Source organism: Gymnoscopelus microlampas (genome assembly GCF_963454915.1).
Source record: "Gymnoscopelus microlampas genome assembly, chromosome: 12".
In the NCBI taxonomy this organism is placed as follows: Eukaryota; Metazoa; Chordata; class Actinopteri; order Myctophiformes; family Myctophidae; genus Gymnoscopelus; species Gymnoscopelus microlampas.
In genome coordinates this window covers 29,019,162-29,040,985 of record NC_139949.1, presented here as the reverse complement: position 1 = coordinate 29,040,985, position 21,824 = coordinate 29,019,162, and the positions used below count along the sequence as shown (strand labels likewise).

The following is a 21,824-nucleotide window of genomic DNA, read 5'->3' as shown; positions in this document are numbered from 1 at the left end:
AAAGTGTGGTTAGATTTTTAAAAACGGATATCATTCATTGCACCATGTCAGCTCAGGAATGCGACAAAAACAAAAAAGTCTCCACAAATTCAAGGCTTCACAGGGTGTGTAATTGATAGAAAATAAGTCCTTTTTTTTGGGGGGGTGAACTACTCCTTTAATTCAATTTATTTTGTTGAAATACTTCCAAAATCACTCCACAGTTACAGTATGCTTGGTTGACATTCTACCTGAAACGTAAAATCAGGTGATGTCTGACTGAAACGTTCCTTTTTACTAAAAACAAAACTAGAAAAGTGTGCTTGGAGGGCGGGTCTCTGCCAGGCCGGGTTGCCTACCCAGGGCCTGCAAATTTTGGAAGGCAGTCATAGCCAATTGAAATGGAATCTGAAAAATGACGCTGCTATGCAGACATCATTTCTGCTTTATGGTTCTGCGCTGATTTTCATACTATAGATAGCAGTTCCCATCCCCCAAAAAAAAACTTTTAATATAGAACAAGCTCAATTTACATTTATAGTTATACACTTTTTTAACAAAAAAAAGAAAAAAGAAAGTGATTACTCCACGTTGAACTACTTGAGTACTCCTGCCCATCCCTACCTACCACACCTACTGTTAAGGTAAATACCTCAGGAATCAGGATCTCCAGTGACAAAGTATGACAAATCATGGGCTGGGTTTAATGGCTGATGATACTAAAGGCCAATAGAATTAGTGCCTCCTGCTGGCTCTCTAGCACCACTATCACAATCTGATCTCTCTTCCAAAACATCAACCAGGGATAGCCATGTTTAACCTCGAAGAGATGCCACAGGTTTTATGGAGCGTAGTTGACAGGGTAATAGCCTCGGGTACCCATTCGTGTTTGTTTTTTTTGGTTAACGGTGTAATGGTTAATAGTTTATTAACCTCCTGCACAACCTTTTCAAACCATCTGTGGAAGTAGAACTTTTGAGAATATTGCTAAGACACAAATGGGTATAGAGTATCTCTAGTTGAACCTAGCTAATTTGCTAACTTGCTGACATGAGTTGGGGTAAATGTCACCTCTTCAGGCTTTTGCTAATTTGCCAGACATATCAGCAAATTAACAGAAAATATATAAAATTATTATTTCAATTGTAAATTAGATTAAATCAAAATCTAATTCAGAAGTGTGTAAAGCAACAGACTTTAACAATTTTCTCATTGCACATGCTCCAGCTGAGACAAAACATAATTCATGTCATTTTTTAATCGCCCTATTGCATGTACTGTAAGCTTCAATGATGTAACATTTGAAGTTGAGTGTTGAATGTTCCTTATAGGATGATATCCTAGCACGATAAACTATTGTGAAAAACACTAAGTTCTTTTGTATCATCGGAGTGGTCTGCCTTCTAATGGACGACTAATAAAGTGTGAAGACTTACATCCACCTGTGGCACGTGGCAGAGTGTCTTTGATCCTGTTATTGGGTCATGGCCTTGGCTGCACTGGTCCAGTTCCTGAACATAAGTAGGAGTTCTCTAAAATTAGATACTTGATTCCTGACTTTTAACCCTTAACCAATGGACAGCTGGACATCAGACAGACCACTCAGTTAAAGGAACAGCACACATTAGAAACTTGTACAATACTTGAGACGGCTGAAAATAAGGGCTCTTTTGAAACCACCTGAGAATTACAGACAGTCTAATTAGAAAAGACAGGCTCTCTGCTAATGTATTCTAGTCATGGTCCAGGCTAGAGGGATTCCCCCTGGATTACTCTGTGATTGTAGTTAGACCACTAGGTAGGAGGCTCACTGCTAATCCCCATGGCTCACAGAGGGGGTATAATGTTAATGTCAATGTTAAAGCACAATATGACAACCACAGCTTTGCCCCCTCCCCCTTCAGTTGTAGGTCAAAACTCACACAAATAAAAGTGAGAATGAAAGCTCTTAATCTCATCATGGGTCATGGTCTATGGCATATTTAATTATAGTTAATTATAAGGTTGCATTCTATTCTATTGTTTTGCAACTTTGATGTTTTCCCAGATCGCCACATATTTTGTCTCATATTTTCCCAACTGCATAGAGATGTGAAGTGGTTCTAAATAGATTGATTTCTGCTGTCGTTGTCAGGTTGCAGGCGAGACCCCATGTGTGGCGTTAGATGAGGCTCCATCCAGGTGTGAGGAGACTCCCGGAGAGGAGGAGGAGTTGGGGTTGCGAGTGACGCCCCCGCCGGGCCGCAGCCCGACCCCCTCCCATCAGGAGGAGCACACAGAGGAGCTGCACATACAGTATCTGGTGAGAGCAGTTGTAGTTGCCTATTACTGCACTTTGACCTAGCTACAGTTTAACCCATTAAGACCTGAGGCCGATTCTACGAATGCCTTCTAAATCAGCAGTTTTCACACTTTGAAGATTTTTCAAATATAGCAGATGTACAAGCTTGCAGCGCCGCACAAAGTGACGCACTGTGATCTTCTATTTTTGAATAGCAAACGCAAAAATCTAAAATGACACAGATGCTTACCCGGTTTTAATGGGTTAAATTTGTTGTTTTTAAATTACATGACAGTGTAGGAACCTCAAACTGCAGCTGTTTATTTCAAGCATGCTGCTTTGCTATTTACACTATTGTTTGTTGTTTAATGTATAATTTATCTATCTAGCCATGTTAACATTAAGACAACACAAAGTGGCATTGAATGTAGAGCTTACACAAGCCCAAGTGCATTATATTAATACATTTATTTTCTAATGTGCTGATTATTACTTTTAAATGTATTTGAATGTAGAAACTTGTACAAAATATTTATTTTGAATGTATTTCAAAATAAATGGTTTAGCTAGTGCTGGTGTAAGACCGCATTGTTGATGTTGAAAGAAAAGACGCTGTGAGATTTGTTATGTACAGTAACTGGGACTATTTTGGTCTTGTCTATTGGAAACAGTACAGAAGCATAAAAGCAAAGATCAGAATATTATTGCCTTTGCTGATTTGATAAGTGTGTCCATCTGATAGTTATAATGTAAGCTATAATCTCCTCACTGAGTGTTGTGTGGAGATTGGCCCCAGAATGAATAACAGAAATCACAGGCCTATCAAATGACATTTTGTTTTGCTTGTCTTGGACAAGCAGATTAAAAAAAAGTACCTGCCCACCACCATGGAGACTGGGGTTTGATTCCTCAACAGTCCCTCCGGCTTGACTGGGCGCTTCAACAAACACAATTGGCCATGTTCTCGGGTGGGAAACCGCGGCTGGGGAGTGCGTTCTCTGTGCGTTCTCTGACTAGCAACTCCTACAGGTTGGTCAGGGCACCTGTTCAGCAGGGAGTGGAACTCAGAGGAATAGCGTGTTCCTTTGCATGCATTTCTCCCTTCCGGTTAAACTCCTTAGAAAATAAGCGACTGGCGATTCTACGTGGTTGTCTACATCCCTCCCCAAAACCAACAAGCAGACGTGGGTGGTGGAGGTAGAGCTAGATGGTGGTTTGTAAGATGACATGATCCACCTCCTGAAGCTCTGAATTCAGGGATTTAGAAGTTGCGACTGTATCTGTACATCCCCACAAGACCTCTCAATACAAGCATGTGTACACATCTCAGGCTATCATAAAAGCCATTTAGGTGTGTGTAAAAGCATGCTGTTACACACACATTTACAGTTGCACACACACAAGAGTGAGGAATAGTGCCACTGAAATGCTATTTTCACCACAGACCACACATCAATTATTAGAATAAGAGGGTCTGTCTTGCACGTCTTTCAGACTGACCTGAAAGGGGATTTGTCCACAGACAGTGTTTTTTGAGCTGCCAGCCTTTCTGCCATGTATGTCTATGTTTTTTTTTTTTTTTTGTGAGTGCCCTGGGTGCTTACAGAAGAAAATAGATAAACTTTTGGAGAGGAGCGCCTCATCAATGCTACAATTGATCCCCCTGGCTGTGTCTGACAATCCGGTCATTTACGACCTGACATTGAATCGTTACCATAATAACCATAGAAGTTCATGTTTACCACTGTTTCAGCTAGGCTATTTGTGCTCATAACGCAGATGACATTCCGTTGGAGCACAGCAACTAAGTTGATAGGTTTGAATGTTGCGGCCCTGCGGGCATCAATTAACACTCAGTGCGAGCCCTCTGGTCATGATATCAAAGCGCTCCTCTGCTCATAAAACACTTTCTGTGGACACGGCTCCTAATAATGCGGACAATCCTGACAACAAGTCAGGCCGCAGACCACATGTTAATGATCAATATTGTCTTGTGGTGGCATCACTGGCTGCTGATTGTCTCCTCCATTAAACTGTTAGTGGTCTGCAATTAGCCCCTTGGTTCCCCAGGCTCTCCCACTCAGTCCCAGCAGTTATGCATGATTATAGTACTGTGGCCGTACAGAAATAAGCTGATTTCTCCTTTGCTGGTCCTGCATGTAAGCTCCATTTATTATAATTAAAGGATGCTAAGCTTTGTAATGCCATGTCTCTACCATGACTGAGGTCAATATGGAAATTAAGGACTTAGCCTATGTATTCTAGATCCCAAACAGATTGATGGCACAGGCACACAAACTAGTAAATAAAGGCAGTTTCTCACAGGATATAATATTCTTTAGCGCATATCGCATTCCTTGCTCCAGAATTTGTCCTTTTTGTCAACAGATATCATGTAAACAACACAAACATGGAAGATCCCGTTTCGGGTGACATCCAGTGACGTGTGCAGAGTGTAACATTTAGTGCCTTTTGTGATCATTCAGGAAAGTGAGCTGTGTAAGAAGAGAAAAGAATGTGAAAGCCTTGAACATGAAGTAAAGAAGCGACAGAAGAGATGTCTGGATTTGGTAAGAAAACCTAGCCAGCTATGGTCTTCACTCCATTTCTCTTGTCCCTCCAGTCTCTGTTAAGGGTTTGTCAGATCAGCTGCAGATTGAGAAAATATTACTCGTCCTTGCTACAGTACCAAGGGTTAGAAATAGGTTCCACCTTGTTTTAGGTTAACAGTCTCTCTTGGCCTTTTTAAACAGGAGAGCCAGCTTGAGGATGAGCGAGGCCAAAATGAGCAACTAAAGGAGGAGAAAGATCTCCTCAGGAGGAAGGTACAGCTGCTCGACCAGGTCAGTGATTGCCCTCTTCGCAGTCCCTTGAAACTTCTGTCCAGGGATTCTCAATCTTGTGGGCTGTGAGGATATTGCAAGTGGGCCCCCAAATAATTGGCAAAAGACAAAGATTTTCTTTAAAACCTTGATAAATGTGTTCTTCATTGTGATAATGGTAAATACAAACTTAAATTATACGTACTACGTTGGTTGCATTGATCCAAGCTGGAACACAATCGATTAGTTAAAACTAGTCCATACCCGGTCGACGCATCCGTGGGGGGATATGAGCACATGATCTGGCATGGTGAACCGAGCAGAGCAATTTTGGCCCCACCAACCATGACACCATGACAGGTTTGTCAAATTATAGGAGGATAAACATGCTCTGAAAACACATGTGGCCCACCCATCTGACCACTTAACACGGCAGCCATTCGGCTACCGTGTTAAGTGGTCAGATGGATGGGCCGCGAATGCTTTCAAGATGTTCAAGTGGGCCCTGATCCTGAAAAAGTTTAGATCCACTGCTTTAGTGCACACAGGTGTCAGTTGATGCAATGGTTCATCTCTATTGTTTCTCCAGACTCGGGCTGAGAATGAGGAGCTGAGGGAAGACCTCTCTGAAGTGACCGCTCAACACAACTCAGTTCTCGAGGAGAACCAGAGACTCCGTGCCAAACTGGAGAACCTAGAGCAGGTCCTAAAGGTACCAGCTATAGACGTAACGGGGACATACAGTATGATGTTAATTTGGCTATTTAAAAAAAAAAAATCTAAGTAATGTAAAGTATACATGATGTGAAACATGCACAGTACATCATTTCAGACCTAAATTTGCCCTTCTTCAACTTCTTGTTTATGCCCAAAATGACTTTTGAAAAATTAGGTTTTGTAGCAATTTGTAGCAATTGTAGAAATATCAGGCCTTAATTGTAGACCGTTGTTCCAATCATGTACAGTATACTTTACATCGGTTACAAATATTTAGTTTGTTTACATTTGGAAAAAATAGCCTGTTTAACATTGAGGTGCCCACTCTTCCTTGGTTCCCAATCTTCCGGGTACCTATTGTTGGACTCATCTAATGTAAAATGAAGCAGTGATGTGCTAAAAAAAACTGTGATTGTATTTTTTTTTGCGTGTGCAGCATATGCGAGAGGTCGCCGAGCGAAGGCAGCAGCTGGAATTGGAACATGAACAGGCACTGGCTATCCTCAAGTTCAAACAGGATGAAATCAAACGCTTACAGCGGGTGAGGACCTCTGCAGTTGATGCCAAATATACCCACCACACACACACACACACACACACACACACACACACACACACACACACACTTAATGAAGCTCAACCTAATTGTCTTTGCTTTGTTTCACCCTGCATGTGAAGGGAAATGGTTTGTGTTTTATCCAGCAGGAGGCAACCTTTGGGTACCAATTGAGCATCCTCGTTGTTTTGGCTGTTTCTTTTGACAGAGCTCACCGTGCTGTGAATTAGAATGACTCAAGTAAACAAGTGACATTTTGTTAATCTGAAACATGTGTTCTAATCATCAGGCACAGTTATTTGCCAAGAGGGAGCATGAGGGGGTGGTGCAGATGCTGGAGGTGAGTTGTATGATATATCAGTGTGATTATTAGAGAAATTAAAAACACACATACAATATATATGCAGTATACATTACAAATACATAATAAATGAGCGCACATAAAAACACACAAGCACATGCACACACACACACACACACACACACACACACACACACACACACACACACACACACACATGCGCACGGCACGTGCACCATGCAGTAATTGGAGCCCTGAGGTGCTTGCCTACTTGGGTGGGCATTGTTTCACTGTTAATCCAAACCATAAGGAACTCTCTCCCTGTCACTCAGTCCCACATTAGTGAGAGTTGGAGTATTTGTCCAATCCCATTACTGTCATGTACTGTACTCAGATACTGCAGTCATCTGACAAGTGGATCTCGTTCATTATTAGAGGAAGCATTTGTCTTTAGCCCAACACCAAAGACAAAACAGTATAAATATTTAATTCTGTCTTTTTCACCAGCAGACAAAAGACTTGCCTCTGCCGCTCTAAGCAGTATGAATACACAAGCAGCTCTTTGTGTTCAGCAAAAGACACCTGGCTGTGAAGCCGTTACAAAAAAATAGCTGTACTCTATTTTTTGCAGCTTTTATAGGCCTGGTAACCACTTGAAGAGATGTCTTCTCTACTTCCTCGTGCAGTTAATGTTCACGCTAAATTTGCTTATACAGTGGCATAAATTAAATGCTTGCTGTTGGTCTTTCTGGCTCCCATTAAAAGAAGAAGAAGAAGAACAAAGATTTAAGATACAGTAGCATCACCTTCCACACATTATTGCATGTCATTTTTATATATTTTTGTGCATTCTAATAATGGAGTGTGTTCCTAAATGAAAATGTGTATTTTATTTTAGGCCTTGATGCAGTTTGTGTGGCAGAGGGAGCTGGTAGAGTATAGATGCTACTGTATTGAAAATATGCCCATGCTCACTTCCTCTCTCTATCTCGCTCTCTCTTTTTCTATTTAAATACAAAGCATCACGGGAGAAAGTCTCTTTCCCTTTGGCGGGAGATCCAAATTACGCTTTAACCATGTAAACCCTCTACAGTTAGTAAAATAATACTTAGTTGACCGGGGCCGGCTCTGTATCTGGTCTGTGACGTGTTTCAGTGAATGTTCACCCCAGAATAGGGATGCTTGGGTTCAAGTGGTTATTAGTGGTTTATTAATCTTAAATGAAAGACATTGCTTTACAAAACCATTAGTGTGTTTCTGTTTAGGGCAAAGAGACATTCTAGTGATGGTTTCTGACAGGGCTGATTCTATCAAACATGGACTGCTGTGTTTTCTAATTTATTAAATGTCTTCCTGGACTTACTGTTTCACAAGCATGTGCTTTCGTTTGAATATCTTTGGTGTTCTCTGTGTTATTTCTTGCTAACCAGAGCACGCTGGACTGCATGCAGGTACCAGCAACCCTGATCTTCCTTGCCATTCTATGCCAAATCTATTGTCGTCCCTCTACAAAACCTACTTTATCCTTCCTGTAGATTCAGTAGAATCCTGTTTGTTGCTTTGTCAAACTCCCAAAAATGAATAATCCAGATAGGCTGGCTAGATAACAAATTATTTCATTTAGTGCAGTGCTTTGTTTAGTTAGGTGTAATGTTGGTCTGGTTTGAGATACAATGGTTCTGATTTACTACATAAAATTAGCCGACATTTGCATACGGTTCTTTGTGTTTTCCCCATGCGCTGAATATTGAGCCAAGAGTCTGCATTGTAGAAATTAAATATTCATTTCCATAAGCCTGTGGCGTGGCCTACATGGAGTCTTTCGATGCTGGTTGGTTGTGTGGGTTAGTGTCTGTATGCGTGTGTGCATGTGCGTGTGTGTGTGCGTGTAAATCAGGCCACGTTCATGTGAAGCTGCTAGAAAGGCATGTATCTGTTGTTCGCACAGTTAGCAGTTACCTCTCCTGCAGTCAGCACAGTGAATTCTGCATGTGAACATGCATGTGTCACAGCTATACTATGACTGGCTGTTAACCCATTTAGACCTGAGGCCGATTCTAAAAACGGCTTCTAAATCCTGACCTGTCCTGAGTTTTCTGAAAAACTTCAAATATTTATTCAAAAATTACATAAAATGTATGTTGCTATATACTGTACATAGCAACAGGAACCCCAAAATGGGTTCCCGTCCTGAAAGGTAAAGTTACAAAAAGGGGTTCCCGCCCAAAATGTATAGTTAGTCAATCGTTGTCATTATATGTTAAACTGGACTGCCGTGCGTAGCAGGTGACCACTAATTAGGCAGTTATTCTGTGCAAAACACGCTATCAGTTTGTGCTGTTATTTATCGTTTGAACTCAATATGTGCATAGATAATGATTGTGTGCGGTCTAGGCTGGGCGTAGGTGAGACATTTAACAGGAAATAGTTGCATCTACATGTAGAGGCTCTGTTAGATCGGCCTGCCTGGAAACCCCCACCACAACCGGAAGCGAAATCAGTCACTTATAGAAACACAGCGAGGCTCAGGTCTAACCCGTATAGTGTTCTAGCAGTCATATCTTTGTAGTGGCTTTGCTAATATGAATGTGCTGCAAGGTAGGAGGCCAACATGCAACCCATTGCAGATGACATTACACCTCCAGCTCTGGTTTTCACCCTGTTCTCCCATTTAGCTATTACCATAACGCCAACCCTTAACCTGGCCCCTAAACCTGAATTTATTTCTCTCCACTGTTTTATTTTCCTTGAATTCTTTAGTGGTTTGTGTTTGCAACTCGTAACATCAGTCTTTCAACAGCAACTAATTGTCTGTGTTGTGCAGAAACCTACCTTTATTTGTTAGATTTTGTTACACCCTCCCTGTTAGTACAGTGTGCAGAAATATATTGTTTGTCATGCTTTGGTTTATTTAAAAAAATAATCCATTTGCCTGTGAACAAGGTTTATGTTGGAAAAATTGAAAATCTAATTCTTCATGAGGATTTTTTACAAATATTGTTATTTGTTCAGTTTTTTTTACTAAAATGCATATTGTTTAAGTAGTGTCAAACTTTTCATGATTTTGAATAAGTGAAAGCATTTATTCTAAACATCTACTAAACAATCAACCCACTGCCAAGAAAGTAGCTTCTTTTAGATACATTTAGATATGGTTTCTGCAGGACACTGTCAATCAGTATAACCAACATCGGACATATACTGTACATTCAATACAAAGATGTATTGATGTGGCTGATGTATGAATAAAAACTGCTAAGCTTGACTTAAGCCTATAGTGCAATCATAGCTTTAAAGAAAATGAAAACAATGGGGTTAAATGTTTGTTCTCTGTTTTATTACATTCGTGCAGTCCAAGGTGCGAGATCTGGAAGAGAAATGCCGCAGTCAGAGTGAACAGTTTGGCATGCTGTCCCAGGAGCTGGATAATTTCCGGCTGTCGGCGTCCAAGGTGGATATGGCTGGGGCTACCCTCCTTAACAACCCCTGTTTGCCTGTTCTGACCAATGGGCTGGGCCTTACAGACAGAGGTAACACACCATTGGGACTTTTATTTATGTACAGACAAATAAATGTACCCGTAATTCTGATCTTATACATATAAGTTGTTGATGGTTTCAGATGCCTTCAATCAAATCCAAGATAAATCCTTGTAGTGGAATTAGTGTCACTGTAAAATATATTTCCTGTGTTTCATGCTGTATGATAGTTGGAGGCTGAAGAGTAATTGTATTTTTAGCCATACTAGTGGCAGGACTGTAAAGATGGCTATGTTGGTTGGTCTGTCTATCCATCCGTCAGAACGCCTGTCTACCACTTTGGTCCTAAACAACAACTCAAAAACTACTGGCTAGATTGCCATGACACTTGCTAAGTGTTCTTAATTAACACATTCCATGCCAGTCGCGTAGATCTACGCGAACCTAAATAAAGCCGCAGTGTGCCGATCGTGTAGATCTACGCAAAGTGGTCTTTTGTGTTTAATAGACGATCGCGTTGTTTTCTGTACCATCCTTGATTTTTTTTCTCTTCCCTTTCCGCTTTTGACGCATCCTTGAAGAAAATATCCATAACCTGTTTCCGGTTCTGGGTTTATCTTCAATTAACTGTTTTTTCCTGGTTTTGGCCAGACATCACGGTTTTCACGTGGTATAAAAAACGAATGCTAAGCTCCGGTTATATTTTATATCCGCCAAACGGATATGACGTCTGGAGACTATTTGGACTGTTGAAAAATCTGAGCTGGAGCGAGAGAGAAAAAACGTCACCCTTTGAGGGCTGGTGGATCTGTCCTGTTTGTTTATAAACATCATCCGATCGCGGATTATAATGGATATAAAATGTTTGTGACCGGTTGAAAAAGGCTATAAAACACAAATTGCTGGCACTGGGTGAGTACATTATGTGGCATTACTCTGGCAGGGAATGTGTTAATGCTCCCCGGGGGGATGAACCGTACTGATGTTGGTGAACCTTCGAACTAGCATCACCATTAGGCCAAAATATCCACAAGATACAATATTTAAAAATCCAAGGGGCCATGAGTGCATTTGTTGAATGTGGTGTATGAACAGTGCAATCTGTTTTTGTTTTGTTTTTTACTCACAGTGGTTATTATCTCTATTTTTATGTTGCTTTGTTATTTTTTCAATTACCTAGTTTGCTTGAGATTACATGGATTTTATTTATATTTTAGATAAAAAATGTATTAATTGAGGTTGTATTTGGCTTAATAACTGCACATTATTTACAAAGTAAGTAATAATTGTCCTCTTTCAGGACAGTTTCAGTTTCAATCTGCTCATATGCCATTATTAAAGGCTATTCTGAAGTTTAAAATTGTTTGTAGTTCTGTTGTCCTCTGCTTTTATCGATGTGTAATATTTCTTTACCTTGTCAAGCACTTTCCATGTTAAAGGGGTATTTCACTTTAAACACATCTAGGGTCATTTTAATGTGTACTCTGGCTTTTGTGTGCTCCCCAGACAGTTTTTGAATAGCTTGATTCAATATTTAGATATATGACATTTATTTTATTGTCTAGGGTGCAAACAAAAGCCTGAATAAACATTAGAATGACCCCAGATGTGTTTTAAAGTGACATAACAGCGGATATGGAAGTATGACAATTCCAAACCCCTACTTTTATCAATTTATTTGTGAATTCACCCAAGTATGTATAGTACCAGTCTTCTCTTAAATTTACCAAACACCCAAGTTCGTATGCCGTTTCTCTTTTAGACTCAGGTGGCTCATGGGATATGGAGTCTCTGGGTGACATAGCCTTTTGGAGTCTGGAGGCAGGTGACACTCTCCCTTGCCCTGAGGGGAGGGATTCCCCCGGTACTCTTTATTCAAATTACACCATTGTTTATTGTGTTGGGCACTGTCAGAGCACTCCATGCTTGAACACTTCACCTCCACGTCAGTGTCATGATGACCAACACAAGCCATACTCATCACTTTCATGGAGCCTGCTGAGCTCTTTCATACACTCTCACTTGAAGGTCACAGCTTGAAGGTTCAGATGAGCAAATGAGGGCCACTCGTCTGTTGGCTGTGGTACTTGCTAAGCCCCTTACTTCTTACCGGTGGCGGTGTTGCCACAGTAAATGGTGACCTTTGCACTCAAACAGATGGAGACAGAGGATTTGACTCCACTGTTTAATCAGCCCCGGTTCAACCTTCAGCTCCTGCATGTCAGTCATTGACCTCCCCCACCTATCTGCTCACGGACTCAGGTTACCAGTCACAGAGCTGGGAAGTTGTCCGTTCAGTAAGAGAATAATGCATTGTCCTCCTGTCCTTCTTCCAGATGTTGCCGCCGCTCTGCGACTGGGGGCCACGCCCCATGCCGCAGGGCTGTCCAGGGTGGAGCGCTCTCCTGTCACCAAGCATCGAGAGCTTCCCACCATCAGCGTCAGCAAGTCAGCCTCCACTTCCACCAAGTCAGAGCCCACACAGCTCACTCCCAAATCTGACAGCCACCTCAGTCCCCACAAGTCCAGCCCCACACATGAGGTACCGTTTAAAAGAAATGCATAGCAAATCTTGAAATTGAGACAGATTTTTAAAGGTAGGGTAAGTGATATTGTTGGGTTCAAACAAAAAGTATTGTGTTAAAAGGTTAAAGCAATATATTGTGATAGTACTCATTGCTATAGAGTGTTTGTTCAGTAACAGGAGTCTCCCTGTCTCTCCAGCCCTTTAATAAACAGAAAATACATTTTCTGGTAGGTGTCAAAATCTCAGCCAATCAGGAGAAAGTACCCATTTTTAAGCTTCATTTTTATAGTGTTCCAGTACCAATTTTGCCTGCTCATTTCTTAGTGTCATCACTTCCAATTTCACTTGTTTAATCTATATCCTGATTGAGTTCTCTGTTCTGATTGGATACAATTGGATATGAAACTGAAACTGAAACGAAAATGCATTTTCTGTTTAATAAAGAGCTGGAGAGACAAGGAGACTCCTTTTACTGAACAAACACTCTATAGCAATGAGTACTATCAAAATATAGAGCTATTTAACACTTATTTTAACCAAAGAAAATCACTTACCCTACCTTTAACTATTCATTTTCAGTTCAATGATCATGCTACCTAATAAACAAAAGTTGACCGGTGTTTGTTCTGTTTCACATCACAATGAAGATTGAATTAAATCCTGTTATTATTTGTCTTATTCATCCTCCTCATGGTTGTTAGGTTACCTTCCTCGAGTTCCTATGATCTCTTAATTTTTTTGCTGAATAGATGAGCAAATTGCTCATCAAGATGACCAAGATGGCCATGCACAAATCGCATTGATTGTATGGCTTTGACAGATTAAAAAAACCTTCTTAAAGTTCCTGTCCTCTCACACGGCACCACACAGAATAGCTAGATATGTTCTGCTCGCACTGGATAAGAGTGACATCATTGGAGGTATTCATATAATGTCAGTAATATTCTAGTAAGATTTGTTTCCATTATGTATCCAAATAGAGATTGTTTGGTCTCCTACTGTATGCAGGTCATTGGCTTTAGCTCACCAGTCAGTCTGCCTACTGTTCTATAAAGCTCATATTTAGTGAGATAATCCACTGGCTACTGTGGATTATGAAGGTTGTAGTAGTTGTAAGTGATTATCCTTAAAAGGTTTTTCCACTGGAGCTATAAGTACTGTATAGTCTTTCTTATTGTTATTCATACATTTTTGGTATAACAACATGTAACATGTTTCCGTGTGGTGCTTCAGGAGAAGTACAGGAAGTCATATATACCTGTATGTATGTATGTATGTATGTATGTATAGAAATACATACTCACTCCCTCCCTCAACTCAAAGGCACATGCAGGGGTTTTCTTACAATGGTACTTATTTCCCCCCCAGTTTTGGGTTAAGCAAAAAAGTAATTACCGTAGCTAATTTGCTTCCTTGACAAATTTATCCTTTTAATCATGGCTCATTAGTGTTGATCATAATGGCAAATCAGATTCAGATATTACACAGCCCACATGAAAGCAGGCAGTTTAATTTGTAATGTGAATATGTGACTGTGTTGGAACTAGACTGAAATATATATATTTCCATTGAAAAGTAAATGATTGTATTTTGTTTGAGCTACTGCTATTTGTGGGAACACAGAAGGCATTCATCCAAACAGTTGTAGAGATGCCTGATGGTCTCTGTGCTTGACCAGTGCTCCTATGGTGTCTTAAGGTTGATACAGCCAGTGAAGTAGAAGAGTTGGACATCGATGTAGCCCCAGCACCTTTCACAGCCAGTAGAGGAGCATCCAAGCTTCAGGTCTTTATTGCCAGATACAGGTATGTATTGCAGTCGCTGGGTATACTCACTAAGTGAACCGTTCATTAACATGTGATAATGATGACTCTCCTGTGACTTTTCATTCTCCAGCTATAACCCATATGATGGCCCCAATGATAATCCAGAGGTGGAGCTACCGCTTACTGCAGGAGAATACATATATGTGTATGGAGACATGGACGATGATGGTTTCTATGAAGGTTTCTAAGTCCAGCCTTACACACCTTCCCACACACTTTGATCCAATGCTCCAATGCTAGGCTATTCTCCCTTCTAGCTCCCAAGCTGTGGTATGATCTCCCTTCATCAGGACTGCAGAATCACTCCCCATCTTACACTGCTGACTCAACCTCAACCCCTAGCACTCCTTATTTCTTCGTGTCTGTATTGCCTGTTTAGATAGATACTAAGTAGTCAGATATACTGTATGTTGTTTACTTGTTTACAGGTATTAAGAATGTTTAGATATTATGACATTTAGACTGATGCTAGGTTAAATGTCTAACTGCTGTCCTAGTTACTTTGTTGAACTTGTGACCCCTTACCTGTTATTGGTAAATGTTCATGCTATTTACTCTGATCTTAGATAGACCTTTATCTTGCACTTTGTAAGTCGTTCTGGATAAGTAAGTCTCACCTTTGATTCTCCTTTTACTGCCTGTAAAGTATTATTTCTATTGTTTAATATTGAATTTATTGTGTGGCCTTTCAGGTGAGCTGATGGATGGTCGGAGAGGGCTGGTCCCCTCCAACTTTGTCGAGCGGGTTTCTGATGATGATGTCATGAGCGCTCCCCATCCAGAGGTGGGGGAGATGACCCATAACTCTCTGCTGGACAGCAGCCTCCACAGTGCCAGTCACCACCACCATCACCACCACCACCTTCCCACGGGCATCAGCGCCTCTGAGAGGACAGAGATGTCTTCGGCATCCGGCCTCGCCTCCGCCCCATCAGAGTTGGCCTCGGTCTCCTCCTCCGCCACCCCAGCCCCCCTCACCAACGGCCTAGACCTGGATTTGGAGGAGGTGGGAGTGGACACTGTGCCTTACCCACGCAAGCTCACCCTCATTAAACAGCTGGCAAAAAGTATCATCATCGGCTGGGACCCTCCCCTGGTCCCGGCAGGCTGGGGCAATGTGTTGAGCTATAATGTGTATGTGGACCAGGAACTGCGGCAAAACGTGCCCTTCGGCTCCCAGACCAAGGCAGTGCTGGAGCGGCTGGACGTGAACCTCAAGGCCTACCGCGTGTCAGTGCAAAGCCTGACGGAAAAGGGCCTCTCGGACCAGCTGCGGTGCAGCATGCTGGTGGGGCGGGACGTGTGCGTGGCTCCCACGCAGTTGCGCGTGGAACGCGTCACCGCCACCTCCGCCAACTTTACCTGGCTGCCAAGCAACAGTAACTATGTGCACATTGTGTCCTTGAACGAGGAGGAGTGTGAGCTGGTGAAACCCGGCTGCTATTCACTGTGCCTCAGTAACCTCACGCCCAGCCTGCACCACACGGTGAAAGTGGAGGCACGGCCGCACCGCACGCCATGGGAACTGCCCGTGGAGCGGCGGGAACACAAAAACGCCACCATCACTTTCAACACTCTGATAGCAGGTCAGTGGATGCACACAGGGGGAAGGTAGGGGTGTTTGATAATATGATCAGTTATTCTTATTTGAATGACAGACTGACACCTGCAATGCATCTAGGTTATCTACACACATCAATTTGGCGTCAATAAAAGTCATTGGCTTTTCACAGCTTCAACCATATATCGTACAAGAACATTTTCCCATTAATGGCTTGTTTTTCTCTGTAAAAACTTTTTTGCCTGATTAATTGAGTCAATGTTGGCTAAATGACATAATCCCCTAGTGAGTGTGAGGACCCAGGTTCAGATTTGACCCTTATCTTTTCATGAATGTCTCTCCTGCCCTTGGTTTCCTGTCTTTCTACACTTACTGACCTGAAATAAAGTAGAAAATGCTAAGAATAAAATGTTATGACCCAGGCCCCGGAAATGAACCAGGGATGTATTTAATACATACTATGTTGTTGTAGCTTTCCAAAATACCGTTGGCACGGTACTTCCATGGTTTTGTTTTGAACTGAATTCTGGGAATTGCAGTTCTAACAGACCATAGACAGCTGTAATGACAACGGAGCTACCAGAGGTGTCACCAAAAGGACTCCTAAAATGCTTCTCAGAAGATAAGAACAGAACTCAACTTTATCATCCAAAAAATAACCTGAGTGACAAATTCTAAAAAACCCTGGCCTGAAACCTTTTCCTCCAGAACTGTGCTGCCTGGTCTTGTTGAAACTGGGTCAATATACATACAGTATATTTTTGATATGGGATGAAGTGAATTGTTTTGGGAAAAACAAAAAAAACTAAAGCGTATCGCTTAGCTTTTGAATACAGTATCACTAGATAAAATATAATTTGTAATTCGTGCTGTGTCAGGTCCCCCAGATGCCCCTCTGGATGTGCAATTGGAACAAGGTCCTTCCCCAGGGATTGCTCTCATCAGCTGGCTGCCTGTCACCATTGATGCTGCCGGAACCTCCAATGGGGTCCGCGTCACTGGATACACAATATATGCTGACAGAAGAAAGGCAAGGAATAGAGTGTTCACTCTACGCAACTTGTTTGTGACTTAGCAGTGCATTACTTTAGTGCATTCAATAAACATATATGCTGAAGTTATGCTAATGATGTATGAATTATTGTGTGAATGGGGCGATGTTTAAATGTGTTGCTGTTTCACTCTTATCCAAGGTGCTTGAAGTATCATCCCCCACAGCGGGCAGTGCTCTGCTGGGCCCATCTCAGATCCAGTCTCTGCAGGCAGCCCAGGAGATTACCGTCCGCACCATGTCTGCCCATGGGGAGTCCTGTGATTCTCTGCCAGTCACCGTGTCCACCAAGCTGGCTGCTATCATGGCAGGTCCAGCCACTCCCTCCCCGGTAGTGCCAGTTCTGCCCTGTGCCCCTGCAGAGACCATACTGCCCTCATCTGCCTCCTACGGGAACTCTGCTGCCAAAATCCCCATGCTGCCCCACAGCCCGCCACTAGACGCACAAGCCATTGGCCTCACAGAGCAAACCCCTGCCAACTGTCCTGTCCCCTGCTACACAGAAGCCCTTCTCTCATCTGCCACATACGTGGAGGCCTGGGCCGATCCGTCAGCCGCTGCTGCCTTGGCAGCATGTCATACCCCTTTACCAGCAGCCTCCACTATCACTCCAGTTGTAAGCGTCTCTCTACCTGTCTCTTGCCTAGAATAGCCCTGTAATTCTCAGCATGGTCCCATACCTCATGTGCATTTATCTAGTAAAATGGCCACAAGCCATGCTAAATAAGGGTCATAGATCTTTGCCAGTGTCTTAACTCATTGAGTGCCATTCACGCGTTTCACGTGTTTTACCGCTATGGTGCAACGTGTTTCACGTGTTTTTGAAGAAAATAGTAAAAAAAAAAAAAAAATTCAGAACCTAAGATATCATTATCTGAAGATTTGCAGCTCCATCCACTCTTTGTTTAACTTATAACTGAAAAAGGCTGTATCTCGCTTCCTAAGCACTTTTTTTTTTACTTAGAAATGGCCATTTCGAAAAATCGAAATGGCCAGAAATAATTCTGGCACTCAGTGAGTTAATCAAAACCTCAAACTGACGGAGTCGCAGACATCTCATTAACGGAAAGGATCACAAAACATTTTAAAAGCCCCTCAAACACAAAGACAACCTCTCTGTTTTTACTGCAGAGAATAAAAGCTCTGCAGTAGTCCTTTGGATGGACCGACACTTCACCCCATCCAAAAAGATCCAGTGAAAAGTCAAGATGGATGACTTAGACAGCCAAATTAACCAGGTTTTTGTTGGTGTTGAGGAAAATGTTCTGCCGTAAGTGAGGGTAGAAGCTATTTCCCATCTCACAGTTGATGCTGGGTGCACAAATGCTTAAAGCCATGTTGGACTTAAACAGTAAACAGAGGGGACCTCTCCACGGTTGAGTGAGTTTTTAAAGATGTATGATTATCGACATGCTTTTAAAATGTACCGTTTTCTTTTTAATGAGCTGTCCACAATTCCATAAGTTCCAAAGTACTTTGTGATTGTTTTATTAGACACATCACAACCTCTGTCTCTTATTTAGCGTTGAATAAATTATCTTGAATATTTCTCTTCCTTTGTCTATAGGTTCATCTTACCTCACCTCCCATCTCGGTACCAAACCCACCAGCACCAGAGGCTGTGGTGCCACCACTGACTCCAGTAGTGTTGGATCAGAGCAGATACACAGAAAACCCCGGAACTTTACGCCCTTTCCCATCCATCAAAGAGTTCCTTGATGAACCCAGTGCCAAGCTCCTTAGCCCTGTGCGCCTCCTTAGCCCACCCCGCCAAGCTCCAATCACAGACCTCCATAGCCCTCAACATTTTCACTCCCTCCGGCAATGTAGCCATTCGCCACTGGAGTCAGAGGTAGAGGAGGAGACGGAGAACTCACGCTTGGCGTCCATCGAGGACTTCCTGAGACAAGAGCAGGAGACAGTGTACAGCGAGAATGAGCAGGTCAGTTCTGGTTTTATTGAGCCCCCTTCCATTAGCCACAGTTTATTCTCCTGAAACAAAACCGTGTGCTTTTTAACCTTACTAGTGACGTGCTTTTCAACCTGGTTTATCTTTACCTGGACTTCCAATCATGTATTTTTCTATAAAATAGTTTGTTTGCCATTATCTTCAGTTATAAGGGGCTGGATATTTTGAAAGTAGAGATAACCTAATTAAAATGTAAATTCCATGACAGAATGAGTACTGTAGGTTGATTAAGTGTGTGTGCTGTGTCCTGTATTGCAGAATAGTGGACGAGGGCTGGTGGAGCCTCCCAGTGACTACCATGCAGACAACAGCCGCTCAGACCTCTCTGACATCCTAGAGGAAGAAGAGGAGGATCTCTACTCCTCTACAGAGGCACCACCCAGGGGTTATACGGTCGCAGCCTGCAGGGTAAAACAGTGATTCTTGACCTTTTTAATTTCAAGGACCCCAAGTTTTATATATATTAGGCCATGGACATTTGATCCATTGTTACAGACTCCGAGTTAAATGAATGCAGAGGATGTTACTGTGCACGGTACTGTGTTACTGTGTTACTCACAAGTAAGACGCGCGAACGCGGGAAGCGAACGGAAAACAAAAGATGAATGAAAAAAAATATTTAAAAAAAAGTATCAAAAAAGAAATAACAAAAAAAATGCAAAGAAATTCTGCGTTAAAAGGAGCATCTTAGAAAAATACAAATTAACAAAAAAAAAACTTTTAATGGTTTTGAACAATTCAACAAAGTGTTTGAAGTGCCTGTTTCACCCACTTCCGGGGGGCGGAGCCAAAATCCGAGCCCGAAGTATTTGTTCGTAGACCCCCACTTAGGGGGGGTAGAAAATGTTTGGGAGCGATTCGGGCACTTTTCATTTAACATGGGGTTTCAATGGGGAGTTTTTAGGAGGCTTCTCCGGGGCGTGGCTTCCGGGGGAAGGGGCGGGCTTAAACGCAACCTTGACAGGTGTGTTCAGTTTTCAAAGACCTTTCATTTGATGTATGGTACGTCTATATTGGACATTTACTTGGCTGCACACAGGCAGTGCACACAATAGTGCACACAGACAGACAGACACACAAGCCGAGCACGGTGTCATAGTAAGCTCCACTTGCGCGGAGGCGCGCCTTCGGCGCGCCTCCTTCCGCTGCGTTCGCAACCATAATTTGCACCATTTGGACCTCATCTCTTTAAGTTTGTCCTGCATTGCCATTTCGTTCTTATTCCTTTGTTTTTCTGTCTTGTTTTCCTTGAGTGCACTATTTTGATTATTTTTTGTTTATTTTCTCTTCCTTTTTCGTGCGGCTGGGTCATCCGCCACGCTGTCTTTACTTCCTTCTCTTTTCAATGAACGTCACGATATCTGACCCATTCCCACTCGCCTCTGCCTCCCACGGCCTCTGTAGTTGCGCAAGTCTGACCCTCCGGAAAGTGACGAGGAGTTTCTTGAGAAGATCCTTAAGTTGCCTCCTCAAGCCCACCACAGCAAGCAGTTGTTCAGCATTCCGGAGTTGACAGAGGAAGAGGGTAACAGCCTAGAGGAGCCCTCGTCCCACCGCAGGCAGCCCCGCCCAAGGCCCAGTGACTATTATCCCAGACACGGTCATAGAGATGGTCATCTTCGAGGCCCGGAGCACCTCCAACATAGCCCTCGGCACCGCCCCCAGCCACAGCAAACCAACCCCCACCCATACCCCCAGCCATACCCCCAGCCCCATCACCATCACAATCACCTCAGCAGGGATCCCAGAACCCCCGCCAAAGAGCTCCTCTCCAGGCTTGAACCTTTGCAGGTTAGGCCCAAGACCCAGCACAGAGTTCGCTATGCTGACACAGTGGACACCGTCAGCTATCCTGAAGGGGAGGATTTCGGTGTGTACTCAGGTGCCAACAACAGGCAGGTCTCAGCCGGCTGTCCTCCCCAGATGGCCCCTCCCAGCAGAGAGAGAACCGTGTCGCTGATTGGAGGTCTAGGGGACCGCCTCAGGAGGGAGGCCATGCTCCGGAGTCAGAGTCAGTGCCCACCAGCATCCTACATCGTCAGCAAGACAGTGCGGCGGGTGAGATCGCCGACTGGCCGTGGCACGGAGATTGATGTGGAGTACGGAGCAGACGACAACGAGGGGACAGAGCAATACCCACCTGGGGAGGTAGTGATGGAGCAGATGAGCTCTGAATGGTGGGTGGAAGGGGCACCGGTGGAGCACAGTAGACCGCCCCACCTCAGGCGGTCTAAGGCTGATCTGCAGGCGATGGCAGCTGCAAGCCAGCAGCAAAGGGTGTGTTCTCCCAGTCCAGTACCCCAGTCCCGCACCCCCTCTTCCCTTTATAGCAGAGCGGCTGTAACCTTTTGTGTCCTTCGGTGGAGGATCATTCCTGGAGGATTAGTTAGTTCACAAAGTCAGGAGACTCCCAATTTATAGGGTCATCCATCAGTGATCTGAGCAGCAGACAGTGACGAGAGGACAGGGAGCCCTGTGGAGGGCAGTTTTTGTACAGTATACGACCTCATGCCCCTTCACACTACCATTATTTGTCAACATAGACCGGGGTCAGAAGGCGAATCAGTGACCTTCTGCTTATCAGACACCTGTCTAACGAATAAACTACGGCTGCCCCCGTAGGTGTCTTCTGTGTGTACTGCAGAGGGCGGATGCAAAAGGTTTAAGCCAGTTCATCTTTCCCATTTGGCCGTGTTTAGTTCTCCACTGATCTCTCATTCCTCTCTCTCCCAATGTACATCAAGTGTTTTTGTCA

The 21,824-nt window shown here is 43.1% G+C and overlaps 1 protein-coding gene across 3 annotated transcripts in view; it reads left to right on the top strand.

Moving 5' to 3' along the window:
- tspoap1 (TSPO associated protein 1) overlaps positions 1-21,824 on the top strand; it is a 72,989-nt gene that overhangs the window by 33,589 nt on the left and 17,576 nt on the right. For all 3 annotated transcript variants that reach the window (XM_084073243.1, XM_084073242.1, XM_084073241.1), the window contains exons 6-21: positions 2,114-2,281; positions 4,747-4,830; positions 5,014-5,103; positions 5,672-5,794; positions 6,236-6,340; positions 6,645-6,695; positions 7,555-7,587; positions 10,009-10,186; positions 12,472-12,677; positions 14,361-14,467; positions 14,559-14,668; positions 15,181-16,074; positions 16,928-17,079; positions 17,243-17,716; positions 18,668-19,042; positions 19,328-19,477. In XM_084073243.1, coding sequence (XP_083929369.1) covers positions 2,114-2,281; positions 4,747-4,830; positions 5,014-5,103; positions 5,672-5,794; positions 6,236-6,340; positions 6,645-6,695; positions 7,555-7,587; positions 10,009-10,186; positions 12,472-12,677; positions 14,361-14,467; positions 14,559-14,668; positions 15,181-16,074; positions 16,928-17,079; positions 17,243-17,716; positions 18,668-19,042; positions 19,328-19,477 — 3,300 coding nt within the window. The remainder of the gene's footprint in view (positions 1-2,113; positions 2,282-4,746; positions 4,831-5,013; positions 5,104-5,671; positions 5,795-6,235; positions 6,341-6,644; positions 6,696-7,554; positions 7,588-10,008; positions 10,187-12,471; positions 12,678-14,360; positions 14,468-14,558; positions 14,669-15,180; positions 16,075-16,927; positions 17,080-17,242; positions 17,717-18,667; positions 19,043-19,327; positions 19,478-21,824) is intronic.